Source organism: Marmota marmota, unplaced genomic scaffold (assembly GCF_001458135.2).
Source record: "Marmota marmota marmota unplaced genomic scaffold, marMar, whole genome shotgun sequence".
NCBI lineage: Eukaryota > Metazoa > Chordata > Mammalia > Rodentia > Sciuridae > Marmota > Marmota marmota.
Genome location: NW_026000081.1, coordinates 2,987,897 through 3,010,769, shown reverse-complemented (window position 1 = coordinate 3,010,769; position 22,873 = coordinate 2,987,897). Strand labels below are relative to the sequence as shown.

The following is a 22,873-nucleotide window of genomic DNA, read 5'->3' as shown; positions in this document are numbered from 1 at the left end:
GCCCAGGCCTAAGGCCTCCCACTCCTCTCACCAGGGTGCTACTTGGGTTTTTAGCTGGTCACCTTAGTTAAACATCTGTTCCTACATCTGTAAAATGTAGAATGTAAAATGTGTCTACTCCTCCATAGACACTGAGAGAGAATATGGGTTAAAGACTCAGTTTCCTCATTTGTGCTATAGAGACAATGCCACCTTTCTCTTTGGGCTGTTGTAAAGATTCCAGAATAGCTGTGCAAAGCACCCAGCAGGGCCTGGCACAGAATAGCTGCCATATAAAGGTTTATTCAGAAGACCTGTTGCACCTCCCTCCCCACCCCACCCCCACCCCACTCTCGTTTTTTAGTACTTGTGATTGAACTCAGGGCTTCATGCATGCTAGACAAGTGCTCTACCACTAAGAAGATGCAAATGTCCCTGAGTTTCCCTGGGGAACACCCCTCACCTCCTCCTTGATCCAGGCGCTGTAGCCCGGGGGCGTCACCCCCAGCTGGATGATACTGGCCGTTGTGAGCACAGCCATGCACAGTGGAGACACAAACTTCCACATGTAGAAATAGAAGCGGTAGGGTCGGAAGCCCAGCATCTCTGTCAGCTCCTGCATGAACCTGTCAGGCACAGCAGAGAAGCCAGCAGTTGGCACCTGCACCTCTGAGCCTCCCCTTCCCACATGGCCACCTCCTCCAGGAAACCTTCTCCTGGACTTTTCTAGGCTTCATCTTCAATGCTCACAGGTGTGAGGCCTGACTGGCCTGCTCTGACTACCTTACAAGCTGCTCCACCCAGAGGCAAGAGACATGCCCTGGCCAGTGGAACAGACCCTTAGAGGGCTCCAGTTCACAGAGCCCTGGGCCCCCAAACTGACCTGGCTCAAGTCTCCCCCTGCTGGAGAAAATATGAAAGTGTACTTCCTTAGCATCCTGACTGGGGATTTCTAGCTGTAGGTTCTGTGCTGGAACTGTAGGAGGCAGGCAGGCTGCATATTTAAATGCACACAAAAACCATCTTTACCTCAATTCCACCTCACTGAAACCTGGCAACTGCTCCTATTATAAATGCACGTAACCACAGGAGTCAACTGTATCTGTGACTTTGTCACCAGATAGATGAAATCACAAGGTATTTTAATTTTACATTACAGTTGTTAGATACCTAGAGACCTCATTTATATTCATCACTACTTTGAAATTACTATTTCCACAACTAGATCTTGTAGCTTAATGTGATACATATAAAGTACATGTACATTTATGTTTTACAGATTTAGACAGTATTTTGTTATTTTTCAATATAATTAGTTTCCTATCTAATCCTATATATTTTATCCTATGCATTTAAAAAACAATATTTCTAAGAGGGGTACGGGGGCATCATCAGAATGCCAAAGGAGCCCATGGCATGTGTAATCAGAGCCCCTCTAGCAGTGTCTTCCAACCCAGGTTATGGAGAAGAGTTTGGTGGTGGATGCAGCAGCCCACTACAGCCCACTACACACCACCCACCCCCTGCCCCACTCTCGTTTTTTAATACTGGTGATTGAACTCAGAGCTTCATGCATGCTAGACAAGTGCTCTACCACTAAGCTATATCCCTAGCCTTATTGATTGATTATTTTACTTTCAGACAAGGTCTTGTTGAGTTGCCAGGCTGGCCTTGAACTTGTGATCCTCCTGCCCTGGGCTCCTGAGTAGCTGGGATTACAGGTGTGCACCACTGTGCCTGCCTGGGAGTGCCCCTCTCTTACCCCTTCCTGTCCCTCCTGCACTCTCTTAAGAAGCAGACCATCCCTGTGAGAGAGCCCCCATTCCCAATCCAGGTCTAGGCATCAGGGAGGGCCAGACTGAGTGGTTAGAAGAGGTCCTGGGCCTTGCCTAGAAGGACAGTGAGGCCACTTCTGGAGCTGAGATAGTAGGAAGGGCCTAGTCCTGGAGCTTCTTGGGGACACTGATTTTTTTCCTTAAAGGAGGAATGAGGTCAGGAGCTGAAAGTGAGTGGAAGTCTACCTTAGCAGTAGGCCATGACACTCCATCCTTTCTTATTGCTGAATCCTCTTACCTTGCCTGAACCCAAATTTGGAGCCCAAATCACAATTTGAGAATCAGGTTGCTGAAATCTACCAGTTCTTCGAGCACTGGGGACCCTGGTGCCTCCACCAAGTGCTTAACAAGCTTAGCAGAATTCTGATAAAGGACAGGTGTTCAGGAAAGGGACTGTGGTAATTTACAAGACTTTAGGCTGGTCTCAGAACCTAAACACAGGACCTCAGCCTGACTTTAGCTCTTACTAGCCAAGAGGCCTGGGTAGCCATGACTCTCTCTAGGCCTCGGTTTCCCGTGCTAAAAGGCAGAACTTTTGTTGTTGTTGTTTGGGGTTTTTTTGGGTACTGGGGATTGAACTTAGGGGTACTCAACACTGAGCCTCATCCCCAGCCCTATTCTGTATTCTATTTAGAGACAGGGCCTCACTGAGTTGCTTAGCGCCTCACTGTTGCAGAGGCTGGCTTTGAACTTGCCATCCTCCTGCCTCAGGATCAAGGATCCATGGATTACAGTCGTGTACCACAGCGCCTAGCTTAAAAGGCAGGGTTTTAACTCTGACATTTTGATTCTATAATCTCCTGCCCCAATCTGCAAGCAACACTGGGAACACAGGACTCGCCAGGAAATCATGATGGGATAGGACCCTCCTCCACACCCCACCTCTTCCCTGCTTGTCCCCCTTACCTCTTGGTTCCATAGATCCAAGCCACAGCAATGTTCTCAAGGATGACGATGACGGTGAGTGGCAGGGTGGCCGAGTAGTCATCAAACATGGTGACAAAGTAGTTTCCGGAGCGCTGGACGAACAACAGCCCCACGAAGAATGCAAAGACACAGCAGCCCACTACAGAGAGCCGGGAGGCCGGTGTGGGGGCAAAGGTGCAGGGTGGGCAGGGCCCTGGGGGTCTGTGGGGGCACCCAGGTCCCTCCCATCACACTGTTCCCCCAGGAGGTACAGCCATGCAGGAGGGACCCCATGCTGAGGTGCTGAGCTCCCCATCTACCAGGAGGGAGCATCTTGAGGAAGGCATGGATCTCCTCTCTTCTCCCACGGTCCTGCTCCAGCACAGCCCCTACCCCATAGCACCTGCTCCACTTAATTGCTGTATTAAACTTAAATGGTTCTTCTGAGTGTTCCCAGGCTCCTTTTCTCCACCTCAGTTTCCCCATTTGAGAACAGCAAGATGCTCCTCGCTGGGGATGCAGGTGAGAGCCCAGCTCAACTCAGCAGGGGCAGAGGGTGGAACAGGATGCAGAGAGGGGGCATCCCTGCCTAAGACAAGTCAGCAGGCCCTCGGGAGGTGGGGCAAGCAAACCCCAGCAAGGATCGTAGCCCAGGGTTGGCCCAGATTTCCAAATAACTTTGTCCCCCTGGCTCATAAGTGCAGGTGGCCAAGTGCCATAGCCAGGTTCTTGCTTTATCCCGATGAGGGAGGGGTACAGGGTCTTCTGGGCCTGAGGTCCTGAATGACCCAGTCAGAACCCAGATTTTCTGAAGTGAGAGCAAGAACCCGATTATTGTATCTGTGTGGGCAGCTGTGGGACCAGGTAGGGCTGCAGGGAAGAGTTACCTGTAAACATCTCCTTAGGCACCTTGAATGTGTCAATGATGGGTGTGGTGATGCCCGCCATGGTCCCAATCATGCTGCCCAGGCCCAGGTTGATAAGCATCAGGAAGAACATGACGGACCAGAATGGGGAGGCAGGGAAGTGTGTCATGGCCTCCGTGAAGGCGATGAAGGCCAGGCCTGTGCCCTGCACAGACTGAGGGTAGGGAGGAGAGAAAGGGCCTGTGAGGGCCTCCCCACCCAGGAACCCTCTGCTGCCTTACCACTGCCCCGGGAGCTTTAGGAATCACTGTTCCCTCCTGCACGGGGACTCCCCACCTCCACCTGAATCCTGCTGGTGTGGGTCAATGGTCTTAAACTTAGTAGGCATCAGAGTCTCCTTGTGGTGGGTATGAAAGCCCCAATTCTGGACTTCCAGGGTGGGGAGATGGAATCTATCTCCTATAAGGATCAGAGTCATTCAGATGAATTTGCTCATGTCTGGGAATACACCCAGCACAAGACCCTGCCCTCCTAAGACATCTTCCCTGATTGCCCCAGCCACCCCTGCTGCCCCCAGCTCTGAGCTTCTGAACTCCAGACCTTAATACCATGGTCTCAGGTGTGGCCACTGGAAGCAAACTGGAGTCTTTAAAATCACTGATGCCTAAGTCGCCTCCCAGGGACAATGATTTAATTGGTCTGGGATGATGCTGCTTTGGGGCTTTACAAAGCCCCCCAGGTGGCTCTAATAGGAAGACAAGCTACGGAACTGCTGCTGACATCTCAGCCATGTTGTCCTGTGATGCCCAGTGATTGTGAAGGAATGTGTGCCCCACCTGAGCAAGTGACAGTTGGATACTATTGAGGTTGTAGGGCATTGAAGAACTGCTATAACCCTAGTTTTATTCACAACCCAAAAGAATGGGGCAGGCTTTCATGGAGCATGGAAGGGCATGTCCTGTCTTCTACTTGTCACCTGGGAGAAAAAACAGCCAGGGGTCCCCAGATTGTCCTCATTTGCTCTTGATCCCCTGGGAAGGGGTCAGGGATGTGAACGCAGCTCCCTTGCTCCAGGGGAGCTGACTTTTGACATGGAGCTCAGGTAGGATTTAGAGGAAACTTCTGGTCCCATGGAAGAAGGGCCCAGTCGGCACAGCCTATGGGAGCTGGCCCTGTCCCATGTAAGCCTCAGCTCCAGCCAGGTTTCCTGGACCCTATGGGTATGTCTCTGTCTGACGACCCCTTCTAACAAAAAGTCGTTTTGAAAAGTGCCCAGCTATGCAAACAGAAATAGAAACAAGGTGCCCAAACTTGGGCCTGAGCTAATGAGGGGACAACATCTTTCCACCTAAAGGTCATCATGGCCATGGCAGTTGGAGTGGGCACAGCTGGGCAAGGGGGTGGAAGCTACAAGGGGTGCGCCAGAACCCATGCTCTGGATCTGACCACCTGGATTTGAATCTGGCTGGCCCACTTACTCATTTGAGATCTTGATCAAGTCCCCCAACTTGCAGACTATTCATTGGTAAAGTAGGGGACAATATTAAAACCCAACTCATCGAGCTACCACGAGGTTCACAGGAGATGGAGAGCAAAGGAAGATACTAACATGTCTATTTCACACAAGAGTACAGTGCATTTCATACACAGTACCCAGCTCACAGAAGCCCATCCGTTATACAGGAAGTCACCCGACACTGACTGGTTTCTGTGGTTCCCTCGGTTGCTCGTTTAGACTTACACCTAGTTCAGGGCACCACTGGCTGACACCTTCCTCCCTCTCTCTTCTTGTGGACACACAGTAGGTCCTTACCTGCCATGTAGACTACTGACTCCCTTGGGCTCGCCAAGGCCTGTGCCCAAGCTCCAGCCACCCGTGGCCCATCCCTGGGTTCCTGCCTGTCCTGGGAAGGGCAACCTATCCCCACACCTTGTCCAACTCATCTTCCAGGAGGCAGGGATCTAGGCCCAGGGCTGAGAACCCGTCCTCCTTCACGGTCATGATGACGTTGTACATCTCCGCATAGTCCTTGGTGGTCAGGTGGGAGAAGTTGACGTGAGGTGGGATGAGGTCCCGGCTCAGGACGTTGGAGTTGAGGTACCCTAAGATTTTCTCAGCATTCCTGCAGCACAAAGGGGAGAATGCCAGGTAGGAAGACAGGAGTGGGGTCCTGGGGAACCTCCCAGACACCCAGACAGGTCCCTGTGGGCCCGGGCTGGGGACAGATGATGCTGCATGCATGCGTCTTATTGCTCAGTGAAGTGGAGGGAACTATCTGCCTGCATGGCCGCCTGCCCACTCCTGGCTGGGAAGGAAGGACCACGGGAGAGAAGCCACCTACTCGACCACACACTTCTCATTCATGATGTTGGCCTTGAAGCCCAGCACAGCAAACACCACAAGGGTGGCCAACACCGACGTGAAGAAGTTGATGAAGGACACCAGAGCGGCATCAAAGTGGCAGTTGTTGTCCTGCTTGTTGTAACTGGAGAAGGCGATGACCCCACCGAAGCCCAGCCCCAGGGCAAAGAAGACCTGTGTGGCTGCCTCCCGCCACACCTGGGGATCCAGCATCTTGTCCAGCTGTGGGGTGGGGGAGGAAAGAGACACAGGCTTACTCATGTGCAGGGGCTTCCCTCCACACCCCCTTTCCTCAGCCTCAACTGAGTTCATACCTGTAATCCCAGTAGCTCAGGCTTAGGCGAGAGGATAGTGAGTTCAAAGCCAGCCTCAGCAACTTAGGGAGGCCCTAAACAACTCAGTGAAACCCTGTCTCTAAAGAAAATATTAAAAAGGGCTGGGCATGGGTTCAAACCCCGGTACCAAACAAAAAGAGAAGCTGTTGAACTTGGGCAATTCATCTAACCCCTCTAAGCAGTATCCCCAAGTGCAAAGCATACAGAACAAAAGCATCGGCTTCAGAGGATTATTGTGAGGACTAAGCAAGATTAAATAAATGTTGAATGCTTACGTAGTAAATTCTCAGTTAATTTTAACTGCTATATTTCTTGCCATGGAGCTGTCAGACTAAGGAACACGGCCAAGGCCATCACATATGGTTGTGTGGTGCGCAACTCTAGGGAGCGCCATTCATTTAGACTATCGTGTTCAGTGAATAGCCTTCACAAGAGTACAAGAGAACTGGAAACACCGATGTCTCCTTGACATTTCCTCTGCCTCCTCCTGCCTTCCCAATCTCCCCTTTCTCAGAAAAAGAGGTCCAAGGCTCATCCACACACATCTACACTCTCCAGGTCACAGAAGCCCCCCACCCCAGTGCACCACTTGACACATAGGACCAGACACTTCCTGGACAGAGACAGCCCTTACCTAAGGCTCTTTCTGCCCTTAGACCTGAGGAGGGCCTGAACCACACTGGCATTTGGATGGTGTGGGCAATTTCCAAAGCCTTTTTACATCCATTTTTCTTTAAGTGTCTGTTTCTCAAGGCAGGGACCCACGGGAGAGAAAGTGGGCAGGGTCCCAGGATTCCGGGAGTTTATGTTCCAGTTGGAGAGATGGACCTTGGTCAATTGATCCCACCAACAGATGCCAAACTGCAAATGTGACAAGGGCTTTGAAGGCCAGACACCTAATGCTCAGAGAGCCTGTAGCAGAGAGTCAGCATGAGCCAGGAGACCAGGAGCTGACATCTGACAGGGGCTGTGGGGGGCTGGGAAAGCAGGTCCTGGGGTGGCACAGAGGGAGGTGTGCAAAGGGAAATGGAGGTGGCCGGCAGGGGACGATAAGGAGAGGGTACAGGTGAGGCTGGGAGAGCCAGAGGAGTCAAGGGCCTGGAGGAATTTCCTGACTTTATCCTAAGAAAGCTCTTGATCCAGGAAATCACGAAAGGGTTGAAGAAGAAAGGACACAATCAGATGTGCATTTCCAAAAGAGTAGAACAGATGCAGCACAGGAGACGTGAGGAAGCACCATCTGGGGTCCAGGAGGCAGGAGGTGGGTGGCTTTGCCCAGGGGCAGGTGCTGCTGATGGAGGAATTCAAGCAGAAGAAACCAAAAAGACCTTAGGGATGGATTGGAGAGGAAGAGGAAAGGTGACAGCCACATTTCTGTGGAAATGGGAACAGGGAAGAGGAGCAGGTTGGAGGGGTTGCGCAAGGCAGACAAGACATTAGCTCTGCATAGGTTGAGCTTAATGTGTTCATAAGACATTCTGCAGAAAAGCCAGGTACAGAGGCACACACCTGTAATCCCAGCCGCTTGGGAGGCAGGAGGATTGCAAGTTTGAAGCCACCGGCCTCAGCATCTTAGCAAGGTCCTAAGCAACTTAATGAGACCCTGTCTCAAAATAAAAAGGGCTGGGCATGTGGCTCAGTGATAAAATGCCCCTGGGTTCAATCCCCAGTACCGAAGGTGGGTAAAAAAAGGTCTCCTGGAGGAGCTGCCAAGCAGGCAGCTGGGCAAATGAGTCTGGGCTTCCGAGGAGAGAGCACAGCTGGAGGTGTAGTTGTGTGGAGCAGGCAGTGGATGGACAGTGAGAAGAGGCCAGAGCCAGGTCAGTCAATTTATAAAATTTAATGCAGGGAAGAGGAAGGACCTTCTCCAAGGGAGCTAGAGAGGCAGGCAGGAGGAAATTCTGGGGAGAGAGGTGAGCAGGAAAGGCCAGTGCTGCCCAGTGGCAGATGCCAAGGGAGAGAGTAGCAGCACAGAGGTCCCAGGAGGGCTGTTCAGGGACTGAGGGTCTGGACGTCAGGTGGAGGGAGGAGAGGAGGGAAGCAGAGCAGAGGAAGTGGCAAGTCCCTGGGCAGGTAACCTTGGGATGGAAGGGAGAAGGGCATTATCAGGAGGCGGCCATGGAGTCAGTGAGGATTGCTCGTTTGCAGGTTACATGGTCTTTGTGGGATGGAAAAGCTTCACCATGCTATATTTAAAAGCTGATGGAAGGCAGGGATATGGGCGGGGTGGAGCTGCCTTCCATAAGAGCCTCTCTGAGTTCCTGGCTATCCATTAGTTGGACAGGGAAGGGGGACAGGATGGGTATCAGCAGGCAAGTTCGTACATTCGGTTTCTGCCTGTGTAGGTAGAGAGAGCTTCTGACTTGGTGACCTGTGTTTACCTTGTAAAGCAGGAGGTGAGCTCATCTGCTGTGATGAGTGGAGGAGAGGAGGAGAGAGGGTTCAGATGGGTGGAGCGGTTTCAGTGGTCATGATGGAGCAAGGGAGACTGATGGCCAGAGAAATGGGACAGGGCTATCCACACCATTAGGCTCACCATGGTTGCACAGGTGGAGATCTGATTTGTTTTGTTTTGTTTTGTTATTTTCGCTACTGGGAACGAAACCCAGGGCCTCACACATGCTAGGCAAGAGTCCTACCTTGGAGCTACACCTCCAGACAGGGGCTCTGCTTTTTAAGATAACATAAAATATTATCTTCTTTATAGAAGGAACCCAAGCCCTGGAGGCAGACTGGTTTTGGACTTTAGGCTTTCATTTCTAATTTTATTTTAGGAAGGTAATATGGTGCATATGCCACAAAATTACATCACACCTTCAGTGGGCCCAGGGCAGCACCCTGTAATAAAACACATTAGGACTTTGGCAGCCGAATATGAATCTTCACACCAAGTGAATCAATAAGGACTATAAATAACCTCACATCTGTGCAGGTAGTCTGCTTCCAAATAAATTCTAGGGCAACAAACCCAAAGAGAGCAATTTTTTTTTCAATGCAATTTGGATTTTGGTATTGTGAGTAAGGAAATAGGGGCCTATACTGTGCCTAATACAAATTACAGAAAAGAAGAATATAATCATAGTCCTCTTGAGAAAGGACTTCTGTAACTCCTCTTTATTTTATTTTATTTATCTTTTTTTTTGCATGAGTTTTTTATTTTTTTATTTTTTGTACTAGAGAACATTTTACCACTGAGCTACAAGCCCAGCCCTTTTTATTTTTTATTTTGAGACAGGGTCTTGCTAAGTCGCTGAGGCGGCTTTGAACTTTAAATCCTCCTACCTCAGCCTCCCAAGTCACTGGAATCATAGGCATACACCACCACACCCAACTGGGTGAGGGGTTTTCGTTTTGTTTTTTTAATTTTTTTTAATTGTAGATGGACATAATATCTTTATTTTATTTATTTTTATGTGGTGCTGAGGATCGAACCCAGTGCCTCACATGTGCTAGGCGAGCGCTCTACCACTGAGCCACAACCCCAGCCCCAGGTATTTTGTGTTTTTTAAAAACAATCCTCCTAAGGGCTCCATCAACAGAGCAGGGAGGGACCACGCGCACCTTCGAAGGCATGCTGGCCTTCACAGGTGCTCATGGGTGTCCATTACGACAGTCCTCTCAATCTTCTGGAGCCTGCCCACTTCTCTCAGGCTAGAAATCAGAGCCTAGTGGGAGAGCTATAGGCGATTTGGTGAGTTCCAACCAGGAAGAAGTCCAAGATTTTATAAGAGGGGAGGTTGAGACAAACAACTCATGGATGCCCCAGGACTCCCCATCATCTTCTGGAAATTTTTTCCTCACTCTTTTGTGTTTTGAACATTAAATGCAATGAACTTACTCCTCATCAAAAGCACCCTGGTCTTTCATATTTCTGGGCTTGGAGTTCCCTTCCTCCTACTCCCTCTCTGGTGAACTCCTATTTATTTCTCAAAACCCAGTATACATATCACTTCTCTTTGAAGCTTTTCCTGACTCTGGCAGAGCTAGTCATGTGCCTTGGGCACTCAGAGTCAGTACCCATCTCACACAACTGTCTGTCTACTCGCAGTTTACACTGAGGGCTGGAGCCCAGACCCTGTTTGTGCCTAGCACATGGAAGAGAAAGAGTCGGGAGCAAGAGACAGTCAGACACACGCACAAAAGCTGACGTGATCCATCGAGGTTTTGAACTGCACGGGAAGCACCAGATTAGCAACTATGACACGGCACCAGCCCTTTAGGGCAAAGATGTGTTCTTCTAGAACAAGAAGAGTCTTAGGATTTTAAACTTTTCTACTTTGTAAAACACAACTACTTTAATACGGCCTTCCTCTTCTCCTTCCCTCTCTTCCTCTTTGGTAATTATTCCTTTTTGATCTATGTCAAACATTATTATAGTTTACACAAAAAGGTCCAGACCATCAGTGAGTCCCAAACACATGCCACCATTAGGAGTCTCACCACTCCCTAAGCCTGAAACAAGAATGTGGATACATTCCTGGCCCCAGTCACTGCTCAGGGTCAGATTTCATAAATGAAGGCAGCTGCTCCAGAGCAGACACTGCAGTCCCAAACTGTGCTCTCAGAGCTGGCCCAGGAGCTTGGGGGATTTCTCAGAGGAATAGGGCAGGATTGCTGTGTAGGCAATGATTTGGGATGAAAACAAGAATTTTTTTTTCTTTGTTAAATTAGTGTTGATTTATCATTATTTTCCTATTCTTAAAAATTGTGGACTATCATAAAATCAACAAAAGTAGGGATGAATATATAATGAACCCCTGCTCTAACCTTACCCCCCTTTAATCATTATCAACACCTGGACAATCTTATCTCCTCTACATTTTACCCATGTCCACCCCTAGAAAATTTTGAAGGAAATTGAAAGATTCAAATCTGACATTGATCAGGGCCTAGGAAACCACCTGTGAGTACCAAAGCTTGACCTTCAAGGTGGGAAGTGCTCTGTAGGAGTGTCCCTTGGTGCCCCCATTTCCAGCCTGCAGGTGAAGGAGAGGAACAAAAACACCCAATGCTAATCCAGAGGTAAAATGAGTCAGGGCCTTCAGTATGGAATGGCCGTTGTTCCCTGAATGTAAAGGGGGCTTTTGCCAGGATCCCTGGGGCGATGGTGCATGATTTCAGCAAGTGTCAACAGAGAGTGAACTCCTGGCCCAACTCAGGATACTCCATGGCCCAACTCAGGATGCCCCGTGGCCCCTTTGGACATCAGGATGTGAAGGCAAGAGGAGAGATGGAAAATGGGCTTTCCCCTCCAGATATAAGAAATTCACATCACACCCTTCTCGGGTGCCCTCTCTGAACGGCTTCCTGCTGTTTCTTCGGTACAGTGGCTGAGTCACTTCCTTGCGCAAGGGAACAAGATGTTTCACGGCATTTGACTCATCTGCAAGAAGCTGCTTTTTGAATCCACAAGCAGCTGCTGAGCCCTAGCCTGAGCTGGTGTGTGACACCCTGGCTTCCCAGCACCGCTGCGGCACCTGCTCGTGTGGAGCCAGACAGGGCCACGAGACACCAGATGGCACTGGAGTGCTGGATCCCCACTGCTCAAGAACAGTGTCACCCTCACAGTGGATGAGGATAATAATAGCTAATGCTTACCATGCGCTTTCCCATGGCCAGGAGGGGTCCCACCAGCTCTCCTGATAGCTCCAGGAAGTGCTGCCATTGTTCAGCCCCTCTCACAGCTGTGGATGAGGGTCCTGAGAATCAAGGAACTGGACCAGCTGCTGGGTGATGAGTTGGGATCTGGACTAGAGCATCTGGCTCCAGAACCCACCCTCTGATCACCAGACTGGGCCACCTTCATCTTCCTGCAGAGAGGCCCTTGCTCTAATAGTGGGTTAGGGTTATTAACCTCTATTCTTAGGCCTTTGGGACTTACATACACCCTTTGTCCTGAGGTCTCCTTTTCCTCACCTCAGATCCCAGAAGCCCAGTTCTCCTTCCTCAGAGGAAACAACATCAGCTTCCTAGGTACCCCTCCAACAGTGCTTATGCAAGCACCAGCAATATATAAAAGCACGTATATTACAATGCACACACATGCACACACACTGCGTGTGTGTGTGTGTGTATTCTTCCTTTTCCCTCCTACTGTTCACACCGGAATTCTCCATGGAATTCTCCTTGCTCCTGGGGCATTATCTTTCCCACCCTTTTCTCTCCCTCAATGTGCTGAGCTGGGACCCAACAGAGGCCCAGGGCTCCTGGCTATCTGCCCCCTCTGTCTCTGGTCACCCAGCCTCGTCCCTACAATTCTCTAATCTCTATGTGAAATAGCAACAATAAAAGGACCTACATCCAGGGTCATGAGGTCTAGATGAGTGTACAAATATATATGGCCCAGCCCTTGGTGAGACCACCCACTGTCAAACATGCACCCGTTTGGGTGCCTCACTGACTGTGGGAAGCAGCCCGGTGTCAGAGATGCTCAAGTGCGGAAAGCTGCTTTTGGATCACGGAAGGGCCAGCAGTGGCCACGCGGGGTGAGTTCACACGTGTACTCCTGAGCCCTGTCGGCTAACGGGCCCTCAGTGCTACCCCTGTCCACTGGTCCCCAGCTCTCACAGCTACTTCACACTGGTACCTCCTAAGGCCTCCGCTGCCTCTCCTCCTCCCTTCTTGCTCTCAGTTAATCACCTTGCTTCCTACTTCACCAAGGAGGAGGATGCCATCAGAAGAGAACTCTGGCAGTGAGAACTCCCCACAGCTCTTCCCAGAGCAGCACTGGCCCCCCAGGGGCTGGCCCGTCCCTCTCACTGCTGTGGGCACTTGTGGGTGCTGCTAGCTAAGACCGGCTCTGCCACTCAGACCAACCCCTGCTGCTGTCCTCCTCCCCCAGAGCATTGGGTTCCCCTCTTTTTGGGAGTTTTTGAAGTGCACTACTCAATGTTTTTACTATATCAGAGTTGCTCGACCTTTTTGGTATGGGGGAATCGAACCCAGGGGCAGTTAGCCACTGAGCCACTCCCTAGCCTTTTTATTTTTTATTTTAAGACAGGATCTCACTGAGTTGCTTAGGACCTCACTAAGTTGCTGAGGCTGGCTTTGAACTTGTGATCCTCCTGCCTCAGCCTCCCAAGCTGCTGGGATTCTAGACGTGCACCACCGCACCTGGCCTCAAGCCCAGTTCGAAGCAAGATCTAATCATCCTTCTGTCTCTCTAGATCCACCAATTCTAGAAATTTCATACAATTGGAATTATATACTGTTGGTCTTTTGCGTCTGGCTTCTTTCACTTAGCTAATGTTTTCAGGGTTCATCTATGTTGTAGCCAGTGTCAGCACTTCTTTTTTTTTTTTACGGCTGAATAATATTCCATTGTTTGGTTATACCACATTTTGTTTATCCATTGATCAGCTAATGGACATTTGGGTTGCTTCTACTTTTCTGATTATTATGACTCACGTTGCTATGAACAGTCACGTTCAAGCTTTTGTGTGAACATATGTTTTCAGTTCTCTTGGATACGGGCCTAGGACTGGAATTGCTGGATCATATGCTAACTGTTTAACCTTTTGAGGAATCACCAGACTGTTCTCCAAAAGTGTTGCACCATTTTAAATTCCCACCAGCAGTGTATGATGGACTATTTTCCCCATCATTCGAAATTCTGAAATAACACCCTTGACTCCTTGGCCATCTCCAGGTAACACCCCATTTCTCCTTCCTCTGCTTCTCTTTATAGCAAAACTAAAAATACATGATCTCTGCTACTTGTCTCTAATTCCCCACCTCTTGTTTCCCCTTCAGCCCTTTCGGGTTAGATGTTGACCGTGGCTGATCCCAGTGAGTCTGTTCTGCCTGCTCCTAGAGTCACATAGCAGTCCATCAGTGGCTCTCATCAGGGTCACCAGTGACACCTCTGTTGCCACGTGGTGAGTCATTTCTTAGTCCTCACCGACTGGCCCCTCAGCAGTTTGGGACCCAGCTGACCATTCACTCTTCCTCCATCCTTTCTCCCCTCCTTCTCCTCTTCCTCCTCCTCTTCCTCTTCCCCAGTCACCAGCTATCCTTTTCTGAACTCTGGGGCTCCAGGACTCGGTGCTCAGTCCTCTTCTCCGACAAGGTTCACTCTCCAGGCGATGATAAATCAACCCAGACTTTCGGTTCTATTACCCCAGCATCTCCACCTGGCTATCTATTGGACATTTTATTTTTTAAAAAAATATATATTTATTTTTTAGTTGTAGTTGGACACAATACCCTCATTTCACTTATTTATTTTTATGTGGTGCTGAGGATCGAACCCAGGGTCTCGCACGTGCAAGGCGAGCGCTGTACCGCTGAGCCACAACCCCAGCCCTGTCTATTTGACATTTTAAACCTGTCCTGTCCAAAATAGTTCTCTAGATGTTCCCCACCACATGTGCTCCTCCCACTGTCCTCCCCGTCACCCTGAACGACAACCCCATCCTTCCGGTGGCTCATCCTTGACTCCTTCCTCTTCCAACACCTCACATCCTGTCCACAGCAAAGTCTCTGCACCCACAGTGCATCTTCAGCCCAACCACCTCACCGTTCCCATTGCCACTGGGCTCTAAACCTGGTGGCCCTTCACCGGGATGATCTCCCCTCACTCCCTCCAATTCCCTATGGCAGCCTCCTAAGAGGCTTTGAGTGATAAGACCAGGCCAGCAGCCCAGAACTCCCCAGGGGACCCCAATTCCTCCAGAGACAATGTCAAAGTGCTTACTCAGCCTCCCAGCCCCTCACGATCTGACTCTGCACTGTCCCCACCACAGCCCTCTTCTCTCCCCTCTTGTTCTGTCCAGACCTGCCAGCCTCCTTGAATACGTGATACACTCCAGTCTGAAGCCCCTTCCCTCATGGTCCCCTGTTCAAAATGGAATGAACACCCTTTAGCCCCCTCCCTCCCAATACCCACTCCAGGGTCAAAGGAAGGAGCTGGAGCTACACCATGGAACTGACCAGTCAAGTGTTAGATAGGCCCCTCAGGCTCTGTTGGACCTGGAAGTCAAGGGCTGCATTGTGCTATTTCTTGGAAACTTGGCCCCTCTAGAATCTTTTGGATTTGATTTTTTTTTTTTTTTAGTCTCAGTTCATAACGATTCTGTCCTCTGCAAATGCTAAAGTGTATTCACATGGTTTCCTGAAGATCCAGAAAAAGGTTTGAGAAAGAAGCACCCTAGTTGTTCAGAGTGCACAGCAGCCATTCCACATCCAAGGGGCAAGTATTGAAGTCTGATAAGTGTGGTGTGACTCAGTCTCACATACATCTGGCGGGAGTTAACAGACACGGCCACTGTGGAGCGCATTTTGACTGAAGAGACACCTACCTTTGGGACAGCAATTCCACTTTAAACATATACACCCTGGAGAAACCTGTGCACAGGAAGACCTGTGTAATAATGTTTACCATAGCCTTATTAGCAATGGTGAAAACTGGAAACCACTGAAATGCTCATCAACCAGAGAGTGAATAAATACATTTTAGTTTAGACCTATAGGGGAATCTTTTTTTTTTTTTTTTTCTTTTGGTGATGCTGGGGATTGAACCCAGGGCTTTGCATGTGAGGCAAGCACTCTACCAACTGATCTATATCCCCAGCCCTAGGGGAATCTTTACAGCAGTGAAAATGCATGTACTAGAGCTCTATAAATCAACCTAGGTAAATCTTAAAAAAGCAGTATTAAGCAAAAATAGAAGAAAGTCACAGAAGGATATATACATAATGCAATGCCATTGATATAAAGCTTAAGAGTATCCCCAAATACTATAAATTGTTTATACATATATATATATAACAAATTTCAAAGAATGTATTAGCAGGATAAACCCAAAAATTCAGGGTAGTGGTCCCTATGTTCTGAATATTGGTGCCCCCTCCAAATTCCTATGTTAGAATCTAATACCCAAAGTAGTAGTGAGAAGAGGTGAACCTCTGGGAAGTGATTAAGTTGTGAGGGCTCTACCCCCATGAAAAGGATTAGTGCCTTTATGTTAGAGGAGCAGTGAGAAAGTACCATCTTGGAAGCTGAGAATGAGCCCTTACCAGCCTTGATCTTGAACTTTGTCAGCCTCCATAACTGTGAGGCAATAAATTTCTATTGCTCATAAATTATCTAGTTTACGATATCTTGTTACAGCAGCAGGGATGGACTAATACAGTGGTTACCTTTGGCAAGGGGAAGAAATGGGATGTGGGGTTATGTAAGCACATTTATGGCTTCTGTAATATTTTATTTCTTAAGAATGTGAATCATATTATAGACATGTTTTTATATGCCTGATATATTTCACAATTAAAGAGACATTTTTTAAAGTGTTTGAATCCATAGGGAGCAGCGTTGTATATGCTGGGACCGTGGCTGATCCCAGTGAGTCTGTTCTGCCTGCTCCTAGAGTCACATAGCAGGGACACTTAACACCATCAAGGAGCCCATCTGGAGATCTTTGTGAATCTCCACATTTATGAACATCACCAGAGCATATAATTTCCTCATAAAGCTCAGTAAAGTGTAACTCAAAGACTCAAGTGAACACTCTACACTGACCATGATTCTAGAACTCTAGCTGAAGTAATTCATAAAAACAGTTGGCTTCCCGCTCATGGCCACTTACCCCAAAGAAACAGATCTGCATGTTTTTCTTCTTCATCAGATATCACATTTTCACAATAACCCTACGGCCTGCCACATGGCTCAGGATTCACATTCACGCCTCAGGAGATTCATTAAGTGCCTCATAAAGTGCCCTTTGTAGGCGCTCATGCAGAAACCTCAGACGTTCAGTCCAAGGACGCCTAGGGCCACTTTGAGCACTGTGGTGACTGTGGGGTGGCATGTGCCCTGGTCATGGCTGTTTACCAAACATTAGCAGCCTACACACAGTAGCAGAGCAGGGGAGGCAGGAGGGACTGGGGATTTCAAACCATGTTGGATCTGGGTTCTCTTCCTCAAGTCCCCCTATGTGCACTGTCTATGCAAGGGCTAGTGGGGGGGGGGCACTGTTGAGCTCCTAGGGAGGCCTCAAGCTGGCCTGGCTGAGTTTTGACCCTGAGCCCATGGGCTGGAGTCTCAGCAGGCCCCTGATGGCTGCTATTGACCAGCTGGCATTTGGAGATGGACTTCTCATCCTAGCCAGCTGAGGTTACTAATGTACATTGCTTGGGGCAACTTGATGGCATGTCAATCTGCACCCAAAATGCTCTTATTCTCCAGGGGACTGATTCATGCCAGCAATGCCAAGTGTTATAAAGGGTCACAGAGGGGTGAGACCACAGGTGGGGACAGACCATCTTTAGGGAAGCTGGGTGTACGCCTTGAGGACACCTGTGCCTTGTCCACGCCCTCTATGTAAGGTGAGCAGAGCTTCTGCTGGTCTCCCTGGGGGCTACTGAGAGGACGGAGAGGAGGCAAGCAAGGGTCCATAAGGTACAAATCACTCGTATTGGCTTATCTATTAAAAAAAAGCAACCTTGATCTCCTGATCTGGGTACAAACTGGGATTCCAGGGGGAGCTCTGAACTCTCGGGCACCTTCTTGATTCCTGATGTCACAGGTCCACGAAATGAACCTTCCTAAATGAATAAAGGAGCGAGGCTCCCTGTCCCCACCCCAGATCCCAGCCAAACCTACTCCCCACTATCGCCTCAAACATGCCCAGTGCTGTCACATACCCTTGCTCACGTAGCTCCCTTCGATGACAATCTTCTATTGGCGCTCACTGAAATCCTACCTGCTCCCTCGGGCTCATTTCAGGACCTCCTCCCTGAATGGATATGATGTCCCTCTCCTTGGTCCCTGTGCACCCCGCCAGCGCCTGGCACCACTCCCACAGGCAGTAGGTGCTCAGTGTGTCTTCCATTGTATGAAGCGTGCCAGGACCCATGGGCCTGTCAGTGTTTTCCTGCACATGGGAACCCCAGCTCTTACCTTGGGAGTGAACATGTGTAGGATGCCATCGACTGCTCCTCGCAGCAGCAGTCCTCGGACCAGAAAGCAGGCCAGCACCACGTAGGGGAAGAGGGAGCTGAAATACATCACCTGCAGAGAGGACGGGGACCCACCATCAGGCAGAACCCCTCCTGCTCCTGCAGCTTGCATAGCCCTCCCTGCTCACAGGTGGGGCACACGAGACTCCTGGGATACCAGACAACAGACAGCAGAGCCCCGGAATCCCTGGGCACCAGGCCAACCCATCACCCATCTGGCCCAAGCCCAGGCAGGAGCAGGAAAGGCTGGAGTTCACGTGGCTGGCCCAGGGCTTGCTTGCCTCCCAAGGATTGATGGTTTAGGCCCCCATCCTCAAGGCTGCCAAGGGTGAGGGAATCCTATGCTCTCCTCCTCATTTACTCAAGTCTCATGCTCCTGTCCTTAGAGTTCCTTTGACAGAGGCATGCAGGAGGCCACAGACAAGGTTCCCAATCGGATACCATCAGGAAGCCTAGTCCTGTGAGCCCGAGCCCATGCTATTTGCTGGCCTGTGCATGTCTTGCATATTTTTATTGCTCCGTGTGCCTGGTACAGAGCCACATGCAAAGGCTATGCTCACAGGACATCCTGTTCTGAAGCAAATCCAAGGGGTGGGCAGGATGGTGCAAAGGTTAAGAAGGTGCGTGTCCAGAGCCACGTGCCCAAGTTCTGGGCCTGCCTCTACCAGTTGCCGTGGCCTCCAGCCTATGGACTTAACCTTGATGTGTCTTTGTTTCCCTGTCTCTAAGAGGGGTGTGAAAATTTCTAAGGCTCTAAAATTTCCACATAAGGTTGTTGAGGATGACATGTGTTCATATATGTGGCTGTACTGGTAAGTTCCACAAAGCATCAGCTACGATTTTGACCTCCAAAGAGGGGAGAGATCAGTAGCCAGGATGATGCCACCTTAAGGAACTTAGCTTCTTGCTCGTCAAGTCTGGCCAAGAACCCAAAACCTTGGACAGAACAGGCTCGGGTTCCAGCTTTGAGGCTAATTGGCTGCATGAGGTTAGACGACACACTTGCCCCTCTCTGGGCCTCAGTTTCCTCATCTGTAAAATGAGTGCATGGGGCTACAGGATTTCTAACAACCTTTTCATCCCTGGCAGGGCATGAGTACTGATAGGGGACAAGTAACAAAGGGCCCTCTTCAGAAGGGATCTGATCTGCTGGGGAAAGGTGTGTGGGCCTGGCCAGTGTGCACCCCAAGATGGAGTGGCAATAGAGCTGCCTTCAGAGGCACCCAAGGCCCCCTTCACTCACAGCACCCACCTGCTCAAACAACCCTATAGTTGTTGACATGTTAAAGTGCTGGTTTTCATCCCAAAATCACTCAGAGCAAGTGACTCTAGGGCTTTGCTTGGGAACCTGAAGGGACAGAATCTAAACAGATATTCCTGAGTCAATGCTTCTATCTTCCTTCTCTTTAATGTCGCAGGGCTGGACTGAATTCTCTGAGCATGAAGGCAGTCAGGGGTCAGGACAACGATCTTCCAGCAAGCCTAGCCCTGGCCTGCTGTTCCCAGTGGACAACAACGCAGGGGGTTCTCCCATCCCATCCCTTGGGGGTCAGTGCTATCACCCTGAGCCATCCAGAACATAAGCCAACAGAAGGGCCCTGCACTGGTGACGTGGAGTTCTCAGTCCCCTGTCCTCTTTCTGCTGTCCTCCTCCAACTCACCTTCCCTGAGGACTGGATCCCCTTGACCACAGCCATGCCCACAATGCTCCAGGCCACGAGAAGGCACAGCGTCATCTTCCAGTTGAGGCCCCCGCTCTCAGAGATGGAGTTGGAGATATCCAAGGCCTCTCGGTACCAGAAGTAGGTGGTGGCTGAGCTCTTCTCACATTCTGCCTCCACCACTGAAACAGCAGCAGAGGCCACAGAGGTCAGTGGCAAGGCCCCTGGGGCCACCTCTCCTACTGGACCTCTGCTCAGGGTGAAGGCGTGGCTGAGGGTGGGCAGCTGGAAGGGGCTGTGCTTGTTTCGGGTTAGCCATGATCTGGCAGATCCCGGGGAATCCCAGCTCCTGATGGAGGCTGGGAGGCCACAGGTCATGCTAAGCTGGGTGAATTCCTCCTACACCACCTGCTGCCCACATCTGTCCATAGAAGGTAGTAAGGGTTGAGGTTGAATTGGCCTGAAGGTCCTTGGGAAAGGTCCTAAATTGGGAATTAGAGACCTACATTCACATCCCAGATCACTGGTTAAATGGATACCGGGGAGATGAGAAAGTGGCTTCAAGGGCCTCAGTTTTCCCATCTGCAAAGTGGGATGATCATCCAGCCCTTTGTAGGACTGGCATGCAAATAAAGATTATTCACACGCAGCCTGGAGTTAGAATAACACAGAGTAATCCATATTAACCAAACAAAAATAAGAATTATAGTGTTTTAACTACTCTCATTTAATTCAGTCCTCTAAGCACCACCCTGTGGGAGAAGCCAGAAAGGGATCACTTGCACTGTGGAAATGGAAATGAGGATCAAGGGGGTTAAGTGACTTGTCCAAGGTGACACATCAATGAAATTCCCAATCTGTGCAGTAAGTCTATTAGACTCCTGCTAGGGAGAGAGCTGGCTGAGTCCCCAGCTGTGGCTCAGGAGTCCCATACTTGCCTGCCATGGTCCCATTCCTGATGACAGGACATTCGCTCCAGGGCAGTGGGTACTGGAAGGACTTGAAGAAGTAGAAGATGCTCCATCCGATGATCACGTTATAATACAGCCCAACAAAGAGGCACACCTGAGGACGGGGACCCAGGGTGGGATCCCAGAGGATGGGGGTTAATGACAATGCCAGTCCCACCCAACACTCCATCCCAGGGCCAGCAGCACAGGCCAACGACATAGAACACAGCAGCACAGCCACGAAGGAGGACGACCAGGGATGAGACGGAGCAGCAGGAGCAGCAAGGACCTGCTCCCCATCCCCCATTCATCTGGCACTCAGGCAACCACAAAAGAATTCTTTGGATATTAAAGTTGTCTTAAATAGACTCTTAAAATGTTAATCCTTTCCAGTTTTGAAATTCCTCTAAGATACTTGAAGCCCTTCCCCACCATTTCCTGAGGACTCAGGATTCTGATTAGAGATGTCCTCCAGGACCAGAGAGGCTGCGCAGCTTTTGCCCTTATAGGAAACGGCCCCAGGCGGTTGTGCTTTATGAGATTTTATGGATTGCTGGTTTCCTATGTCTTCCCTTCTCTCAGGATATTACTCTCTCTTTGGTTCTGTTAGCAGCCGGCCTCTAGAAAAACACCACTTTTCATTTCTTGGAAACAAATAACTAAGCTTGGTAGAGTTTTATTTAAAATAAGAGTACATGGAATCTGATGGAGGGTCCAAAGGGTTTCTTTGAAAGTAATGTTTTATGGACAGAGATTTGCAGCATCTGATCTAGATGCTGAGGGGTCCCTTCCAGGGGCCTGGCGGTGGGAAGACTGCTGTTCAGAGTAAGAGCCAAGGGGCCCTTGCTTGGTTCGGTTCACCTGAGTACCTGTGCGCAGAGCAGACGCTTGCCCAGCAGGCTGTGTGGGGATAGAGATGGAGAGAGACGCCTGCTTCCTCTACTTGGGTGCTTTCAGTGCAAGGGGAGACCCGGCACACACTACTGCGTGTGACTGCGGCCAGCCCAGCAGAGTGCACTGTAGCTGGCCAGATCAACCTGTGCAAAGGCAGTGCCCTGTGGGTGAGTAGAGGCCAGACAGCCCCTCTCCCAGGCTCTCCCTGGAGCAGGTTTGGACTGGCCCTGCCATCCTGCTTAATGGAATCCTTAGTCCCTTCCAGAGCAGATTCCAGTTCTGTTCCAGGTATGAGCATAGGCAACTGTAGGCTTTGCCCTTAAGGGACACTCAGTTCTTCACCTAGAGCTCTACACGGGGCCTCATCTGCCACCTTGTGGCTGAGCTGGAGGCCTCATGGACTTCCCCTCCCAGGATTCTGAGGTCTCCCTCTCTCCCACTGTTCCAAAGCCTCACCTCTCCTGGGTTGACCATAAGGTTCCTGAGTCCTCCAATGGGGCTCATTTGTGTAGCACCAAGGCTACAGGGCCCTGAGCCTTTTCGGAGTCGCTTACATTCCCAGTGGAAACACTGCCTGCCCAAGGAAAGGGGTAGGGCCCTGTTACAGGGAACTGACGGCTGAGAAGCAGAGATAGGTATTTAAAATGGTCTATATGTCCCCCAGAGACCCTGACTGAGATGTCCCAGGGCCTCCCTTGTGAACATATCCCAGCATTGCCTCCTTTGCCTTAGTTGCAAATATCACATTCTGCTTCAGTCAGGGCTGTTGACTTTCAGTGTAGGAAATATGGTAACTGTAGCCCCGAGACACCAGCTGGAAGCCATTCTCCTGTTGGGTGACCCCTTGCTGCCTTTGTCTTGGCCCAGGACTGTGGCCTGTAAACCTCTACCCAAGAGTGGCCCTTCTGTCTCTGGCTTAGTGCCTTCCCCAGCCCTGGACTCACAATGCAGCTGGAAAAGCCAATGCCCCCCAGGCGGGGACACACGTAGTGCCACACACCAATGCTGCCGCGGCGGATCCTTTGGCCCACAGCCAGCTCCAGGAAGAATAGGGGGATGCCAATAATGATCAGCAGCACCAGGTAGGGCACCAGGTAGGCACCTGTGGAGAGAGAGGAGGGGTGTCAG

The 22,873-nt window shown here is 50.1% G+C and overlaps 1 protein-coding gene across 2 annotated transcripts in view; it reads right to left on the bottom strand.

Annotated features, from left to right (window-relative positions):
- The window catches only part of Slc6a17 (solute carrier family 6 member 17), a 47,440-nt gene that overhangs the window by 4,003 nt on the left and 20,564 nt on the right, over window positions 1–22,873 (bottom strand). For both annotated transcript variants that reach the window (XM_015505129.2, XM_048815140.1), the window contains exons 3-11: window positions 22,690–22,847; window positions 20,840–20,966; window positions 19,902–20,083; window positions 18,182–18,292; window positions 5,929–6,170; window positions 5,517–5,709; window positions 3,608–3,800; window positions 2,721–2,880; window positions 443–605 (exon numbers count right to left, since the gene is read on the bottom strand). In XM_015505129.2, coding sequence (XP_015360615.1) covers window positions 443–605; window positions 2,721–2,880; window positions 3,608–3,800; window positions 5,517–5,709; window positions 5,929–6,170; window positions 18,182–18,292; window positions 19,902–20,083; window positions 20,840–20,966; window positions 22,690–22,847 — 1,529 coding nt within the window. The remainder of the gene's footprint in view (window positions 1–442; window positions 606–2,720; window positions 2,881–3,607; window positions 3,801–5,516; window positions 5,710–5,928; window positions 6,171–18,181; window positions 18,293–19,901; window positions 20,084–20,839; window positions 20,967–22,689; window positions 22,848–22,873) is intronic.